Source organism: Furipterus horrens, unplaced genomic scaffold (assembly GCF_987537825.1).
Source record: "Furipterus horrens unplaced genomic scaffold, mFurHor1.1.pri manual_scaffold_12, whole genome shotgun sequence".
NCBI classification, from domain to species: Eukaryota; Metazoa; Chordata; class Mammalia; order Chiroptera; family Furipteridae; genus Furipterus; species Furipterus horrens.
Genome location: NW_028327182.1, coordinates 98252074 through 98270138, shown reverse-complemented (window position 1 = coordinate 98270138; position 18065 = coordinate 98252074). Strand labels below are relative to the sequence as shown.

The 18065-nt window shown below is 52.9% G+C and overlaps 1 protein-coding gene across 1 annotated transcript in view; it reads right to left on the bottom strand.

Moving 5' to 3' along the window:
- The window catches only part of CSMD1 (CUB and Sushi multiple domains 1), a 601662-nt gene that overhangs the window by 152183 nt on the left and 431414 nt on the right, over window positions 1-18065 (bottom strand). Inside the window, exons 12-13 of the mRNA XM_090258247.1 lie at window positions 17686-17789; window positions 10819-10931 (exon numbers count right to left, since the gene is read on the bottom strand). Of these exons, the coding sequence (XP_090114373.1) occupies window positions 10819-10931; window positions 17686-17789 (217 nt within the window). The remainder of the gene's footprint in view (window positions 1-10818; window positions 10932-17685; window positions 17790-18065) is intronic.

Here is an 18065-nt window from a genome sequence, read left to right as displayed (position 1 = left end):
CTATTTAAATTAAGTCTGCCGTTTGGTGGTTTTAGCTGTGCGAATGTTTCATTTCTTTCTTTCTTCTTTTACTTTTCTGCCTTCTATATGTTTTATTGTTGGTAATAAAATTATAGCAACATTATCATTATGTATTTTTCAAAGCAACAGATGTGTGATGCTTTGTGTAGTTAGATATAGAGGAAGCCGTAGGAATGGTTTGGGGTAAAAGGTATTTTTTTCAACATGACAGAAAGCATTTCTAGGAGCAAGTCTAATGGGTGTTTCCTTTTCTTCTCAACAGAAAATGAACGGCGCCTTCAGAATCTTTCCCAAATGCTCACATGGTAGGATGAAGGGATGGGTCCAGTGGACACCTGAAGGCTCTATCAGTCATTATGTTATTAGCCCCTTTATATATTACTCCTCAAAAAAAAATAATACAGTGAGGCTGAAAATGGGAAGGAAAATGAAAAAGATAAGCAGACAGAAACACTAAAAGGACGGGCTGAGAGGCTGGCTTCCTGCTCACGTGAAGCACGCAGCTCAGTCCTATCACCAGACTCTGCTTGTCAGGCATCGCAAAGCTCCAAGGAGTGGAGGGCAAACTCATTTTCCTCACCTGACCCGCCTCGTAGGGAGGGGAGAAACCCAGCGCTATTGTGTGTATCGATCACAGCACTGGCCGAGGGGAAAACACACGCAAACCATCCATGCCGCTCACTGGGGTGGACGTATCCTTGCCTAGGGCCATTGTCACCGAGGACGAGACTAGCATCCTCGGCAGCAGCCAGGCTCCCCGTGTGCCAACCACCCCATCCTGGTTGGTCTCGACTCAAGAGATTTCCCCTGGGAGCCAGGGCTTGCTTTCGTGGAAAACCTACTTTTTGACAACATACACAGCTCTGGCTTTTCCTGGGGCTGAATTCGATAGGCTGTGTGATTTGTAAACAAAGTTAAACAGATTTTTATTCCAATGGGACACTGGAAGGTAAAGTCAACCCGGGCAGCTTCTAAAGCCACCCGAGGACATCCCAGTAAAAGGCGACACACCCAGCCAACAGGAGAGGGCAGATGCGGGTCGTCACTGAGCATCATGCGTCCTTCAGCGTGGATCACGCTCTTCACCTGTGACACTGCACGGAATGAGCTTTCATGGACCGCACTGGTGCGTCCCTTTCCCAACAGCAGTGGAAGTGCACAGACAGGAAGGACCTGGACAGAGCTGCCGGCGGCCACAACGAGGTGCAGCTCACTGAGACCGGTTTCCAAAGCAAAGCAAGGTCTCCCCCACGGAAGCAACAGGAGAGCGTACTGAATACAAAGGCGGTAGCGGGGAGGGTTGCACCGTGTGAGTATTGGGTCTCCGTCTGTGATGTGGTCATGAATTCCTATGGGATTTTATGACTTGTTGCTATATTTTGTATTTTGAGATCATCATAGATTCCCCTGAAGCTGTAAGAAGGAATAGAGGAAGACCCCCCTAAACCACCACCAGTCCCCGGGGTAACATCTATCACTTGGTATGGACAGTGAAACAGATGAGATACAAGTGTGTCCAGCAGCTCAAGGACCCCGCCTCCACCTAAGGTCTGTGGTTTTGTCATTCATGTGGCGTCTTACCACACGGAACCTTTCGGGATCAGCGTCCGTTCCAGTCCGCACCGCGCTCTACAGGGGCGCCCGGTCGCTGTCCACGTCAGCAGGTTATTCCTTTTCTTCGCTGAACAGCACGTCCCCGCAGAGATGGACCACGGTTTCTGCGTCACTCGCATGGTTCAGGGCGTCTGGGTAGCTTCCATTTTTTGCTGTGATGAACAGAGCTGCTATAAACACTCCTGTTCACGTGATTGTTGTGTTCTTACATCATGGTGTGGACACGGACCTGCCGAACAGGTTTCCAGCGTGACAACACCATTTCTGTTCCCACCTGCAGTGTTTGAAGGACCCAGTTTCTCTGCGTCCCTGGCCGTGCTTGGCATTGCCAGTATTTTAAAAAAATTATAGACATGCTGACAGGTGTGTGACGATATCTCACTTCGGTCCTTGGGCTTATTTGCCATCTGCACGTCATCTTAGAGGAGAGGCCTCGACCTGCCTTTTCCCCGTGTGTTAGCGGTGCGAGTGCTTTACTGCTGAGGCTTCAAGTTCTTTATGTATTCCAGACGCGCGCCCTCGACCAGATACTCGGCTTGAGAACATGCTCTTCTGGCTGAAAGCCGACCTTCCCACCTTCTTCACATGGCCGTTCCCAGAGCAAAGCTTTCCTTTCTGGAGGAGGTTCTGCTTTGTCAATTTTTCGACTGATGGATTGTGTTTTGGGGCCAAGTTTAAGAACTGGCCAAGCTCCAAGTCACAAAATCTTTCTCTTATCTTTTTCTAACGCTTTTGCAGTTTTGCCTTTTATATTGGACCCTCTCGTCCACTTAGAGTTAATTTTTGGATAAAGCATAAGCCACAGACGGAGGGTTTTTAAAGTTTACGTTTGATTGGCCCAGCGCCTTCTGTTGGCAGGAATGTTTCTCTGCTGCTGACTTGCTTCTGCACCTTGTCGGGAGCCCGGGGGGCACAGGCCTGTGGTCGCCTCTGGCTCTCGGGGCCGTTTCGCTGATCTGTGTGTCCGTCTGCCCATCCGCCCGCACCACGCGGTCCTGGTGCCTGTGGCTACACGCTGAGTCTCCTGGCTGGGCTGACTGCTTCTCCTGTTTCACTACTTTTCAAATTTATTTTAGCTACTCAAGTTCCTTTGCCTTTCCATATACATTTTTAAATAATCTTGTCTCATTCTACAGAACAGTCTTGCTGCGATATTGACAGTAACCATGTTAAACCAATTTGGGGGGAACTGGCGTCTCCACGGGGGTCTCTCCGCGCAGTTCAATCTTTAGCTTCTTCCCGCAACGCTGTGCGCTTTTCAGCAGAGTCCTCCACGGCTGGTTAGCTCCCATCTAAGCGTCGCGTTGTTTTGCGTGACCGGAAATGGTGCTGACCTTCTGAGTTTGGTGTTTGCCTGTTTGTTGTCAGAACGTAGGAATATAGTGGCTTTCTGTACACTCATCTCGAATCCTACTCTCACAGACGGGCTCAGGGGTTCTACGAGGTTTTCTGTAATTTTGGGGCAACAGTCTAGATGGACAAAATATCCCCTGAAAATAGTCTGTTTTATTTCTTGCTTCTCAGTATGCACGGCCCGCCTCCCTGTTTGAAGTGACTGGACGTCCCGGCGCCGTGTGGACAGCATGTGGAGGGCGGGCACCTCGCCTTGCTGTCGGTCACAGGGGGCGGCATTCGGCCCGGCACTTCAGCTCTAGGGGCAGCTGGAGGTCTTACTTGTAGATACTCTGAATCAAACAGAGCCAAGTCCTCTCTCTTCCTACATTTTGGGGGACCTTCATCATGAGTGGGCACCGTAGCTGATTCAGTGGTGGCCCCCAAATATCCATCAAGCTCCTCACTCTTGGAAAATACATGCGAGCTCACTTGGGAAAGGGTCGCTGTACCTGTAATTTGGTTAAAGATCTTGACATGAGGAGACTCCCCCTTATGAGGCGGGTGAGCCCTGGACCCACAGAAGAGACGCACAGAAGAGAAGAGGGTGGGAAGACGCAGCCGATCCGGGAAGGGCACGGCCCTGAGACCGGCAGCAGGTTCCCTCGGGCCGGGGCCCCGGAGACGTGAGAGGACGCATTCCCGCGGCGGAGCCGCCGGGTCTGTGCAGGAAACCAGTCCAGGTGTGGCTGGGTTCTGTCAAGTGCTTTTCTGCCCCCATCGATACCATCATCTGCTTCTCCCTTGTCCTGTTGGTATGATGGATTGTGGGAACTGACCTTCAAATATTAAACGTCTTTCATTCTTGGAAAAAAACAATGTCTTGTCACAAATATATATATATAATATATGGAATGTTATTTGCTATATTTTGTTAAGGGCTTTGATATGGATATTCATGAGGGACATTGGTCTGTCACTTCATTCTTTGCAATGTCTTTGCCTAGAGTGACAACAGATTAATGGAGCTTCATAAATTAACTGACAAGTATTCTCTCTTCAATTGTCTGGACGTGACTGTGCAGAATTGGTGTCGATTTTCTTTAGGCAGGTTTTATTCGTTTTAATTATTAAAATGGCTTTTTCCCCTTATAAATCAAAATATTTCTGTTTAAAATTATAATTACAATGAATTAATTAGGTGTTTAGTGACAATTGTAAAAAAAGAAACCAAAGATTGTATTTCTGTCCATGATGCTTCTTGGACAGAAGACTAATTTAGATGTTCACTAGAAAGAAGTATTTTCTGCATATGAAGGGGGACCCCAAAAGTTGTGTATTTATTCTATGTTTAAACTTTAGTCAGCTTCAAAGTATTCTCCATGTGATTCAACGCACCTATCAAAACTTTTTTTCTACTGGGCAAAACAGTTTTAAACTTGTTGATTTTGATGCCTTTTAGTGCTTCTGCCATTTTTTGTTTCACCTCTTCCACAGGCAAAACGCTTCCCTTTGAGAACTTTTTCATCCAGGGAAACAAAACAAAGTCATTCAGGGAGAGATCAGGTGAACAGGGAGGGTGGGGCATGGGGGTCCTGCTGCTTTTTGGTCAAAAACTGCTGACCCCTCAGCGCAGTGCGGGCAGGTGCACTCGTAAATCACCCGACATGAAGTGGGCAAACGTGCTGAGTCTTAAAAAAAAAAAAATTCACTGCAGCCGAACGCAGCCTCTCACAACAACGCCAGCTGGTGCCCTGATCCAAATGGGCTCCTAGAGCCCTCACCGAGTGGGGGAAGCCTCGATTACCGGGGACCTGCCCTCCGGAGGATAATTCTGGGTTCTTTGGGTCCTCTCTCATACATTTTGCTTCAAAAATATGTGAAAAGATAAATTCACAAGGCTATTAATTATGCCAGATTACTTTTCAAAGCAGAAGGCTGAAAATAAACTTTCAATAGGTGGGAAGACTGATTGAATAAACTACAGCCTATCCACCTACACTGTGGAATATTGTGCAGCTAGAGACAGAAATGGAGATAAGGAAGGAGAGAGAGAGAGAGAAACCGAAGGAGACAAGGGACGGGGGCAGAGCTGGAACAAGGAGCGGTTTTCTTACCCACCATCGGAACACGGTCAGAAAAGTGCCAACTCTATAGTCAACCGCTCCTCTTTCTTCTACGAATGAGTTTCATGAATGAAAACCAGAGACAGGGCGAAAGTCAATGGAGAAGCTTTCCATATCCCCAGCCAGTCACAACCAGAACACAAGGCGTGTGTCACAAGCTGCGTCCTCAGAGCACGTCACGCTGCAGGAGAAGGACCGCAGGGGCCTCTAGTGGGCGCCGCGCTGACAGCCGAAGACGCAGCCTGTCGGTGACCCTGCGGCAGGGGCGCTGCCCGTGCCCGGTGCCCGTCACGTCTGGAGGTGGCTGTACGTGCACACATACAGAGTGACATCTTGCTTGTTCTCTCAAAAGCCCTACGAGGTCCAGGTCATGATGCTCCCTTCACAGAGTTTCCAGAAAGAGGAAGCACGTTACAGCGGCCATTACTCAAACACAGCTCAGAACAGCGGCGGCGGAGGCGTGCGCTCTCCACGCTCCAATTTCCTTTTCCTTTTTAGCGAAGAGTCTCCTCCGAGTGTGGGGATGGCCCACCTGTGCCCACGCCCGCGGAGGACGGAGCCTGGAGGAGACGGAGTCTGTGGGAGACACCTGCAAAAGCCCACGTGGACACACATATCCACGGAGAGGCCAGGTCACAAGACAGGGTTTGTGATTTGTTTTAATAAAATCTGCAAGAATCAGAACCGAGCACATAAATAGTACGAGGACAAAACTCTGAGGAAAGACAAGAAGAGCAGCAATGGCCACAGAGGGTTATATCCTTGAAGGAGAGAGGACACACCCCTGTATGTCACAGGAAAGGACAAAGAATAAAATGAGGTCCGTCACGTGTCACGTTGACCAGAAGGGAGGGAACCAGGAAACGGGCCTGTCCTGAGCCCGCCGCTGGGAGAGAGGAGGGGAATGGGAAGTCTGGGCTACTGTCCAGGAACTGGATTGATAAGCACATTTTTGACAAGGAAGCGAAAAGTCTGCACAGATAACAGTGACACTGACGTGGACTGAGAACGAACTGGGAAGTTTGCTGTTTTGGAATCGACTTCGAGAATGGAAACAGCGCAGCTCTGGGAGGGGAGCAGGCAGGAGGGGCAGGGGGCTTGCGGAGGGGCTTCCTGAAGCGTCACTGGACCACGGAGAGAGAGACTGTGGGGTCGAAGCCCCTTTTGAAGCACACCGGGCAGGCTGTTCCAAAACCAGGGCTCTGCTCCTTTCTAGGGAGATGCCTCTGGGTACACGGCGGATTCCCCCCCCCCCCCTTTGCCAAACTCTGTGTAACTCCAGCTCCCGACCGAGGACCCTTCTGTAGACTTCGATGAGCCTTCATATCTATTTGTGGAATTTATCCAATTACACTAACCCTCACTTCACAGATAACGAAAGAACCGCCCAGAAGATGAGTGATTGGCTCACGGCTGCGCTGAAACCCAAAAGCAAAATCTAGATGAACATGCTGTTGGTCGTAACGTCAACTCCACAGACACACGGAATGGCCTAGAAAGGCTGCATACTGCGTAGAGAAAAGGAAAGCTGTTTAGGAAATCTAGGTAGAAAAAAAAAGTTTTGCAAAAAGTAAAACAAACCAAAGAAACAATGAAACAGAAAAGTAAACCATTTCTTGAAAAAATACTCTTCTGGTGCATCCTACATACAAACCAAACGACATAGCGTGGGATCACCTGGACCTTGGAATTCTGACAGGCCCCAGGCAGAGTGCGTCAGCCACAGGAGCGTGAGCTGGCTGTGCGCTCGTTCTGGTCTGGGGTCTGGCTGACATCCTCAGCCAACCTGCTTCTAATGCTACGGACTCGCTGGGCCCATCCCGGTGCGACTGAGGCGGAAGAAGGAAGGGGCTGATTAGCACCCATCTGTCTGCAGAGAACGACTTGCTAGGAGGGCGTCACAGACGCAAAGACTTAACAAAAATAAATTGGCAGGATGGAGTTCATGTCCAGGGAAGTAGAAAGGACTGAACGCAATAATTAACGTGCAGCGTAGCTCCCGCTGTGGTCTTCTGAGCATCTCACGACCAAAAGGATTTAGAAAACATCGGAAGATCAACAGAAACGATCAGAGCGCGCAGACACTGGTAACGGGGGAAAGACTCCAACGGAGAGAAGAGCGATGTGCGACCCGCCTCCACGGCCTCACACACAAAGTAGCCCAAAACCGGCAGGTTTACTTCGGGGCCTTACTGTTTGCTTCAATCCCCGTTAGATACAAGACCGTATCTACTGTGGAAAAGACAAGAAAAGGAGAACTACCACACATTAGAGGTGACTGGTGACATCTGACTGGGAGTCTGCACAAAATTAAAATCAAAGGTTACGTGGAGCTAGAAGTTAGTTCATGCAGCCCCCCCCCCATGGCCCCCCGTCTTTGGGAACTTAGGAAATCCCTCTGTTACTCTGACAGGTCCTCTCCTGCCCGACACCCCTGAGCCCAGGCCGGCTTCCCTCTGACGAGGCCAGGAGTGGGGGACCGCGTCCTGGTTGGGCCAGCGGGCATTCACCCGGTCAGCGGCCGCACCCCCACATCCGCCAGCTTCACTCAGGCCCCGTGCAAATGTGCACAACCCCATGGGAGCAGACCCTCCCCCACCCACCCACGGGGAGAAGGGCCGCACTGCTCAGGGCCCGCCAGGGAGGCAGAGAGAGGGCGACTCATCCGTGAAGCATCTTCCTATCCGCTGATAAATAAAGAGATGGATCTGCTATAGGAAATCGGCTCACATTTCTGAGACCAGGAAGCTCAGGTCAGGAGAGCAGACGGGGCAGGTCCAGCCCAAACCTCAGTCCACAGCCGCCATCCTGAAGACCAGCGCTTCATCTCGAAGACCGTTGGGCAGAGAGAACTCCTCCTTCCCTCAGCTAGCTGGGCTCAGCCCTGCGACTGATGGGGCGCGCCCCCCTGCACTGGGCGGGGGGCGGTCTGCTTCCTCAGTGCCGATCCCAGCGCTGAGCTTATCCAGAACCCCCTTCGCACACATGCCCAGAATTCGCGTGACCGGACGTCTGGGCACCCACGGCCCGGTCGGGGTGACCCATAAAACTAAGCCTCACGCGTATTTCAGAGATGATGCGCCGTGGATGCCGCCACTTCCAGCACGGTGAAGGGATACCAGCCCGGCAGGTCCCTGCGCACAGTGGGTCCGCGTGGAGCAGCCCCTTCCCACTGGTCTGCGCACACGTGGGACCCGGGGGGCGATTCTGTGTCTGGTGGGAACCAGCAGTGGGGAACTCATGTTCCCTTCGTGAAACAGACCCCGTGTGAGCCTGGAGGTCGTTCAGACTGAAGTGAGAGACTGATGTTCTAACTGACAGCAGCTGTGTCCCCCCAGAGTCCGAGGCCAGCGCTGGGGGGCAGGCCGGCCTCTCGGGGCTCCGGGCCGTCAGCACCGTGCCGCTGGGACCCGCTGCTGCCACCGGGGCAGAGTGTGTGTGTTTTGCTGACGCGTTCAGAGTCCACCCAAGGCAGCAGCAAGTGGAGGTCCTGCGTGGGCCACGCTTCCCTGAACAGATGCACAGTCACCTGGAGGTTCCGTCTAAGGTCAAGTCTACAAGTCCAAACGTCAGGAAGTCGTCAGCAATGACGGGCGCATTCTGTCCTCACCTTAGAACGGGGTGGAAATGGTGCCTTTTTTTAGGGTGTTTCTGATTCAAAAGTGTCACCAGCCCCCCCAGGCCCCGCGCCTGCAGCAAGGAGGGGCTTTTCAGACTGCTGGTCGGGACGCCCGTGTGGGGCCGGTCCCCATCCCAGGAATTCCTCGCGTGGGGACCCCTTCAGCTCACAAGGAAGAGAGTGGCCACACCCGTGTGTCTCCCCCTTTGCCCCAGACACCGTCCCCCACAGCGCTCATTGTTTTGGGGTTGGTAGACTCTCTTCAATCGTCTGCCCTGTGGGCTTGGTATCAGGGACTCATGTTTCCAGCTCCTGGGACCTGGACAGAGCACCCTTGGGCCACATAGTGGGTGTCTCCCCAACTTCACCAAGTAAAACGGAGGACAATAAAAACCCCGACTCTCCAGATTCACGTCTCTCGTTTCCACCTTCACGCCCACTCATGCAGAGCGTCCACGGTTCTCGTGAACGCAGTCGTCAGCGAAGGGACCAGTGTGACGTGTCACAGCCTGCTTCCGGGGGGCACCCAAAGGATGTGCACAAGCAGACAGTGAGCAGCCCTGGGACGGATGTGCTCATCGATGCGACGCTCTCGGCACCCACCCAAGGGCAGCAGTCAGTGGCATCGGCCCATAAAAATGCATTTGCATTTCAGGGGTCAGGGGCCACCTGCACTGCGCCCCGATTTCTGTGACGCCCAGACCCGCACGGTCGCGCCACGGCAGTGAGGGGCCCGGACCACACTGAGCTCCTCCGCCGGGACAGCGTGCGGAGCCCAGAGAGGGACCTTGTGGCCTGTTCTGCCCGCGTCCACGTCACGGTTTCCTGACAGTCACTCCCACATTAACTCTCCCTCTCTGTGGAGCGGCCCCCCGACAGCAAAGCCACCGAATAGTCACTGTCCTTGCTGTACGGCAGTGACTCGTCACTCCCTTAGACGTTAACAACTTCACTTGTGAAAAGTATCTAAAAGTTTGAAACTCTAGACAGTCACAGGGAACGTAACTTATGTTGGATCCTGAATGCCTCCTGCATATTTTCTTAGAATACGATGTATAAATAGCATTTTCTTTTCAATAACGGTTTTTTGTGTGTACATATGTGTTAGTAAAAATACCTGAACGGGTTTAACATGCCTTTTCCTGGTTATCTGGATGCCGTAAGTACCGGTCCGCAGGCGTTTGTAAGATGGCGTAAGGCTGGTCCTGAGCAGAGTTCCCGTGACCAGAGCCTGAGCTCAGGATCATAGGTTCTCTCCAATCTTGCGGAAAACGACTTCAGGTTAGGTTGGGAGTGTCTAATAGTCGGAAATATCATTGATTTCCCCAAAGACGCTCTAGGAAAGTTGCAGGAGGCCCGGACGGAGCTGGGGCTGACGGCCAGGCAGGCGCCCACTCGTGCCGGGGTCCCCGGGCTCACGCCTGTCCTGAGTCAGCGGAAGGTACCGGGTGGCTTGCAGAAGTCCACCAATATGGGTCACTTTGGGTTCTTTCTATTATTTTTCTACTTCTGTTCATTTTTTTTGCAATTTTTCCATAATACGTTTTGAAAATACAATCAGTCTGCTAAGGTTAAAGGTATCTGTTTCCTAAGAGACCCTCCTGGATGAAACCTCTCACGAAGAGGAACAGAGAGGGTTGCGTGTGGCCAGGACATGGGTCACCCCCCCCCCCACCACCCCAGGAACCAAACCCTGAGATGACAGCCCCTCCACGGGGATCAGAGACTGAGCCGCCTCCGGGGAGGAGCGTCCTCCTCTGCAGGGCGGCTGTCACCCAGACTCCCGAAAGGAGATCGTTCTCTGCTACACGAGCACCTGGCCGTAGTGTCCTCTGACGTCACATAAGAACCCCACATGCACCCACGGATGCCACGCAAGCGCCAGCTGTGCTCCCGGTGTGCCCCCGGAGCCGCAGCGGTGACTCCAGCGGGGACGGGGGAAAGGCACCGTGGGCTCTCAGGAAGTCAGGGCTCCCCTCTGCAGAGACGCTCTAACCGGGACTTCCATTAAGGACGCAGGGAACACTGTCCCTGAGTCGACATGTCGCCAGCCTCCCTGCGTTCAGCGCACGGAGGCAGTGCCCGGTGGAGGCGCTCGTCCCCTACCTTGGTAAACGGCCTTGAACCCCGGCGAGGCGATGCTGTCGTCCGACTGCAGATGCAGCCACATCTGATTGCTCGTGCTCACGATCAGGTCGGGCACGCGGGACCCGGTGAGCCTGCGCGGGAGGGGGAAGCGCTCGTTAGCACCGCGGTCTCTGCTTCCTCCTCGGGGGCCTTGCGGCTCACACCCCCCAGCCGCACGTCCATCGCGAGGGCCTCCTTCAGAGCATCAGCGGCACATGCCACCGTGTCACCGGGCTACAGCCGTTACCCTGTTCTGCAGCTGCCCAGCTGTGCCCTGTGTTTGTAGCACCAATAGAAGGTGAGCACCTGCCCTGTGTACCTGAGACGGGAGGGCGTCTCCTGGTGCAGGACTTCAGGGCTGAAACGGGGACAGTTCTGGGGAACTGGGGTGGGGGTCTGCGTGTCGCCCTGTGTAAGGGACAGTGGCTCTCATGACTGTGCATTCACAGCACATCTCCGGGAAAGCACGTCTAAGCTGAGAAACACTCCGGCTCGTCCACTAAAGGCCTGGCGTGTCGCACCTGGAATGACCGTGAGCGCCTATAAAACCTCCCTTGCAATGTGTCATAGGATGGACCGATTCTCAGAACAAAAGGGAAATGAGCTCTCGAGCCATGAAAAGACACGGCGGGACCTGACATGCATGTGACCAGGTAGAGGAGCCAGTCTGCAAAGGCTCCGCACTGTGTGCATCCCACTCGGTGACGTCCTGGGAGAGCTGAGACTACGGGGGGGGGGGGGAGGGGGAGTAGGACTATCAGAGTTTATCCCCACGGAGGCTCCTCTGTGTGATACCATGATGGACACATGTCACCTGCGGACTCTGGGGACGATGACGTGCCAGCGCAGATCCATCCACTGTGACAAATGTCCCACCTGGTGGGGGTATCGGTGCGGGCGAGGCCAGGTGGGGGTGGGGGCAGCAGTCAATGGGAAATCCCTGTTCCTCCCGCTCCAGTTTGCTCTGCACCTAAAACTGCTCTGAAAACCAAAGCTGTCCCCTGCACACAGGCCGTCGAAGGCCCCCGCACGCCGAGAGCGCGTTGAGAAGAACAGCATGCGTAGCTGACAGAGATCTGGCGAATCTGTGGGACGTCCCCTCTGCATGGGGGTGCTCAGGTCACAGGGACGGGCGTCTCACCGGGTGTCCCCTGCGCTAAGGGAACGGTTGGTGGAAGGAGCCCCTGAACTCGGCGCGCTGACACAGGAGCACACGGGGGAGAAACAGCGTAAGGAGCACAATTCCGCCAAAACAAGGGTCTGAGCCAGTCGGGAGCTTTGCTTGCAGCGAGGAGACTCCGGGAAAAGGGGCACGTGCTCCGCCCCGTCACCCGATCATCTGTCCATCCACGCAGCACGCTCCCCTTGGGGGGTCGGGGGGCCCCCCCCGCGCCTCGGAGGAAGAGGAGGGGCAGGCGGGGCTTTGTTCCTTCCCGTGAGGGGGAACCTGGAGGTCGCACAGCTCAGAAAACAGGAGGAGCTCCAGGGAGGGACCTGCAGCCGCTCAGTGTGCGTTTCCTGTTGCGCATGGTTTCCCCGTTGGCAGAGGGGTCGCTTCCGATTGGCTGTCCTCCCTGCTTCTTCGGTGCCTTGCCGTCACACATTTCACGGAGGCATAACACACAGATAACGCTGAGTTCGCGTGATGACTATAAATCCGTAATATTTAGGCCTCACCAGGAATGTATTTTTCTATTCCTTTACTTTCAACGACTCTCTCCACGCATGTTACATATTTGTCTCTTACAAGCGTCATATACTTGCTCTATATTTTTATTTATAATATTTTTACCTAGAGAGCTTTTGCCTTTTGTTTAGAACATAGTTGATGAAAAATTAAAGTCCGTATTTATTGTTTTCCCTTTTTTGATTAGTCAGTCATTTTTGATCACGCCTCCCTGTTGACTGATCACATTTATCTTGCCCAGCACGTTGGAGACGCCGTTCCTTGTCCTTTTACTTCTCCTTATACTGAGGACACGTCTCTAAATCTAACATTCGCTCTTTTAAAGGTAATGTTTGGTTTAGATCTTTTCTTCTGAAGTTCAGCAGATTGACGGGAAGGTGCCGGGTGCCATTTCTCCTGTATTACCATGACTGGCTTGTAGAATTTCCTGACTCTCTCTTGGTGTCTATTGTCAGTACTGGTAAATTATTGCTGATCATGTCTTCAAAGACGGGTTTTACCCCATTTCTCTCACTCTTCTCAAACCCCAATTACAGACATACCGTCTGTACATACTTTTTCCCATTTCATTTTCAATAATTTCTACAGAGCTATCTTCCAGTTCAAACCATATAGATTGAGTTCTTTGATTACAAATATTCTGTTTTTCAATTTGTATATTTTTGTCCGATTTGTTGTGGTACATACGGTCTTCCGGCAAAATATCAGTCATTCATTTATTCTCTTAAACACACGAATCACAGTTAATTATAAAAGTCCCCAGGTGATAATGCAGTGTCTGCGTATCTTCCTTCTGTTCTGTCCTAGCTCTCTGTTTGGGGTAATTGGGCTGTCTGTGGACATTTCAGGCAATTTTTTTATTGATTCCAGACTTTGCGCATAAGCCCTTGTAGGAGCTGTGGCCTCGTCCCTGGCACCTTCCTCCTGGGAGGACTTGCTTTCCTTCCGTCCGTGACAGTGGCCCTTGGGACCCTGTCCCCGGAAGGACGGAGACAGGCTGGCTGGTTCTCGGGGCTCCCGATGGACGCGTGAGCCAGAGAGGAGACACAGACCTCCTCCCTGGGAAGACAGTCCCCACCGTGTCTCTCTAGCAGGGGGGACACTCCGCAGGTCTGTTCGGCTCCCTGGAGCTTTTGCAGCACATCTGGGCTGCGTGCCTTTGCTTCTGATGCTGGAAGCGTGAGGACTGGGTGAACCCATCAGGGACAAAGCCAAGGAGGTGCCAGGCGCCTGTTCCCGCCGTCCCCTTCTCCTTGATATTGTGTGTTTGGGGGACTCCTGCGTGGGCTATCAAACAGCGAGGACCCGAGGGACCACGCTGCTAGCCTCTCAGCACATGCTTTCCTCCTGGTCTGCCCACCATGCTGTCTCCCCCCCCTTCCCACCAGCCCGTGTCTCATCCTCCGCCATTTCTCTCCCGTGCCTTCATTTATGAAATATGGGAACGGACACATTGAAAGCCACCAGAACACAGAGTGCCTGCCCCTCCAAGTCTCCTGAACTCGTCCTGAGACCACCCACCACGCTGTCACTAGACGGACAGGGGTCAGGGGTTCCCCTGCTTCTGTACCCCCAGACCGGTCCGTGCAGCAGTGTGGCCGGCAGATGACACCTCTTCTGTCCTTGCACGTGTGTCCTTTCTGTGTGCCCGCTTCTCGGCCTGAGCTCCCGGGTCCGGAACCAGCACACAGAAGGGGCCCCCTGCACGGCCTCCCCGTCTAGACACGTGATTTCATGTTAAGTTGCTCAGCAGCTCAGTGACGGGGTCGGGAGTTTTCATACATCGCAGAGACTTACACGTTCAAGGCGGCACCTGAAACGCACCTCGGAGAGCAGATCTCCCCACGTCCCGTCGTTGGGCCCTGGGCGTCCTCTTAACTCCGTGTCGGGCCAGTCTGTTCCCATCAGACGAATGGAGCTGGTGCGCTGCTACGCACGCACGGGCCTCCTCCAGGTGGGATCGAAGCGGGCGCTGCGGTGCCAGTTTCCACCCCGTGCGCCGACGGACCGCCGCGCGTCTGGATGGGCTGTAGGGCGGCTCCTTACGACCAATCGTTTCAAAATTAACGACGTCGCCTTTGAAAAAGTTACTTGAATATCAGGTATTTTAAGTGTTAATTTTTTTAATTTTAGGAATTATTTTGGATTTCAAACAAGAGAGCATATTCTCCTGTTGGGTTCCTTTTCATTTTTCCAGAACCGTCCTAGTTAGCGAGACCTCACAGATGACCAGATGACTTCTTTAAAACAAAAACACAATATTATTGTTCCCCTTGGCAACTGCTTATCTGTTTGAAACAGGGTTTTTCCTTCTATAATTTGAAACTAAAAATAAAATAGATGCTGGTTTTGATAAAATAACAGATATCGTAACACACGTTAAATTGCCTTCTTTAAAAGAGCTTTTTTTCCTTCCAAATTGACTTTACAGGACATGATGTTTTGCTCTAACCTTAAAAATAAAATTATTCTAATGAAACACTGGTTTGTGTGGTTTATCTGTCAGAAAGCGAATATGAAATTTCCGTGGGAGAAATGCATGCGTCCCATCCCCGGCCCCGTGAGCCCGAGTCCCTGACCTGTCTCCGCGGCATCGGCTCCGACCAGACTGAGCCTTTCCACTCTTCTCCCCAGATACCGGCCTTGCCCGGCCCCCGGCTTTTGGCAAACAATGGAAGTCAGTGTCGAGGGTCCCTTCCTTCCTGGGAAACCACCAGGAGTTCCGGAGGATGCAGGGTTCCCATCGGGCCTTCCTTCACGGTCGTGAGCAACGTGCGGGCGTGTGTTGCCAGGTCACCGCGGAACCCCGAGTGAGCGTCACTTCAGACACGCGCGTCGCAGGCACCTACGGCTGCATCTGTCTCCCGCCAGACGCTCAGAGCCCCGGGGTGCGGGCTTATGTCTCCCGGTTGTTTTCTGCCCAGACGTTGGCACAGAACAGGCAAAAAAATTTTAAATAAATGCATAAATGATTAATTTATATTTTCATTCATGCATTTATGCAAAAAAACTACATGTATAATTTATAAGCTTACTTCCAAAGAATGACTTAAATCTTTGCTCTATCTTAGCGCACCAAGGACGTGGCCTTGGAGATTCTGTGACCGCTGTGCCATTAACGAATCCCATGATCTTAGCTCCATTATTTCGCCTCTAAGCCAGTTTCCTCCTCAGTGAATTAATTGTGTATTTGGATCTAAAATTCCGTTATCCTGGCCACGGATTTCAGGGAGGGCAGGGCTGCCTTGAGTTCAGGGGCTGGTGGGCCTCCTCTCCTCTCTGAGCGGCTCTTCGCTTTGGCCGAAGCCGAGAGATCCCACAGCGCTGTCCACGTGCGCACGAAGCGTGCGCGCTAGAGAGGGGTGTGCACACCATGCGGGGCGCTCGCCTGCCGTGTGTATCTGGGTTTGCTCCTCGGGGCTGCTGATCAAATGCCCACCGGGCCAGTTAGCTTTGAAGCCTCACGCTAAGAACATGCCTGGCGTGTAAGTACGCATGGAGATTTGTCGATGTGTTCTCTAAAATTACCTCTTTCTTCGGAGACCCGCTGGGGTTCTCTGAGCTTTTCCTTCTTTTTCTGTAATTTTGTTTACTAGGGAAACGTATCCGTTGCTTTTCTCGTTTCTCCCTGCAGCTGATTAACTGCCCAGCCGATCTTTGCCATGTGACGGTCCCCAAAGGGACATTCCGTCGGATTCCGCGGGCTGTTGCGTTCTTCAGTGACGGATCTGAGCTAAAGAGGGGAAGTTCTAATAACACCCCATCAACATAATTCACGCCCTGCGATGGCGCTCTTAACAACAGGAAGCATTAAGGGAAAATGGATGTGCGACTTCAGATCTTTAATAGCGACCTAAGGGATTTTCTATGGCACCGCTTTGCTACATTTATATTTTATAGTTTGCATTTATTAGAAAATTTCCCTCATTTGTTTCAGCGGCATCCTTCCTTAAATGGACGCTGTGGCCGTAATGAAGCTGTTTTACATGTGGGTTACATTTGTTAGCTCTCCGGCGCGTCCTTACGCTTTATTTCATTTTGCTCCTGACCACAGGCGGGAGAAGTTTATTACACATATTTTGCAGCCAGGAAGACAAAGTGTGGAGAACTAACGCGGCTCCCCCTGGGGTCACCGAGTGGAGCAGGGTGGCAGCACCCAGTCAACATCTCGCCACAAACAGCACCTTCATCTGGGCAGGAATCTGCATTTTGATACATAAATGCAATTTTTAGCGAGTCATTTGGCAACAAAGAAAAACGACTTGGTGAGTGTGGGGAAACAGGGACCTTTAGACATAGCAGTGTGATAAGTAAAGGGATTTAAACTTTTGGGAGGATTATTGGAAAAGCACGCAGAATAACATGTGACATCATCAGGGTCAGGCCTTCTCACCGATGCGGGGGGCCTCCGCACTGGGCAGGTAGACTAAGACGCACAGGGGAAAGTCCAGCAAAGCAACTTGCTGTGTGGCTTTGTGGTTTCAGGTGCCACCACCTGACGCGATGTGCAGAAGTGGGTGACAGAGCTGCAAAGGCATTTCCCTCTGTGCTGTAAACACGGCCCAGCAGAGACAGCCTCGCCCCCGTTTCTAAATTCAATGGAGCGGGTCTTGTAAAGAGTGACCACCATCCTCACGGCCCTGCGTCTGCAGCTGCTGCTGATGCCCCGGTGACACCACAGAGCTGGCTGGGTCCTGGGAGGAGAAGGGTAGGACTCGCATGTCATCCTTGGGGTAAGGACTCCGGGCCTGTGCCCCACGCCGCCCCTGTCAGCTGCAGGACGCGGTCCCGCCCTGCGCGCGTGCTCTTGGGAAGACGCGTGGCGTTGTTCTAGAACGTACCTGAGCCTGCTCAGACACCGAGAGCCTCGCACCCCGGGGGCGCAGAACGGAAGGACGCCGCGAAGCTCATTGTTTCTGCTTCCTGCTTTCTGTAAACTGAAACCCTTTGCCATGTGTTTTAATGATTTGCAGAAAACCATCGATACCCACAAAACACCGCCCGGAGTGAGTTCTCCCATGAAGTCAGACTCGGAAGCCACGGCATGAACCGCGTGTCGGACTCACAGACGCCGCGTGGAAGTGGGGCGTCTGCCTCAGGGCCTCAGGGCACGCCCGCGTCACACCCACGCCGAGGGGCCAGGGAGGGGTCACACTTACACGTACAGGACGGTTCTGGTGTCGCCCACGGCGCCGGAGTCCCCCACGGTCAGCGTGTCGTAGCCGCGCTCCAGCTCGAACTCCTCGAACGCGAGCTTGATGACCTGTGGCAGAGCGGAGACGCACCTCAGCGACAGCGGGCCCGGCCGTGCCCGTGGCGTCCCCGCCCCCGGACTGCCCTGCGTGCACGGGACCTCGGGCTGCTTTCTACAGTGACAACAGAGACGGCAGTGTGTATTTGGGGGCCCTCAGTGATGGAATTGTGTGGAAATCAGCATTGCTCTGACTCCCAAGGTGTCTCTCATCCGCTGTGGAATGGAGATAAGCCCGTGCGACGCTCTCAGCCCCACGTCTGCCCGGTGTCCCCTTCCACACTTCAC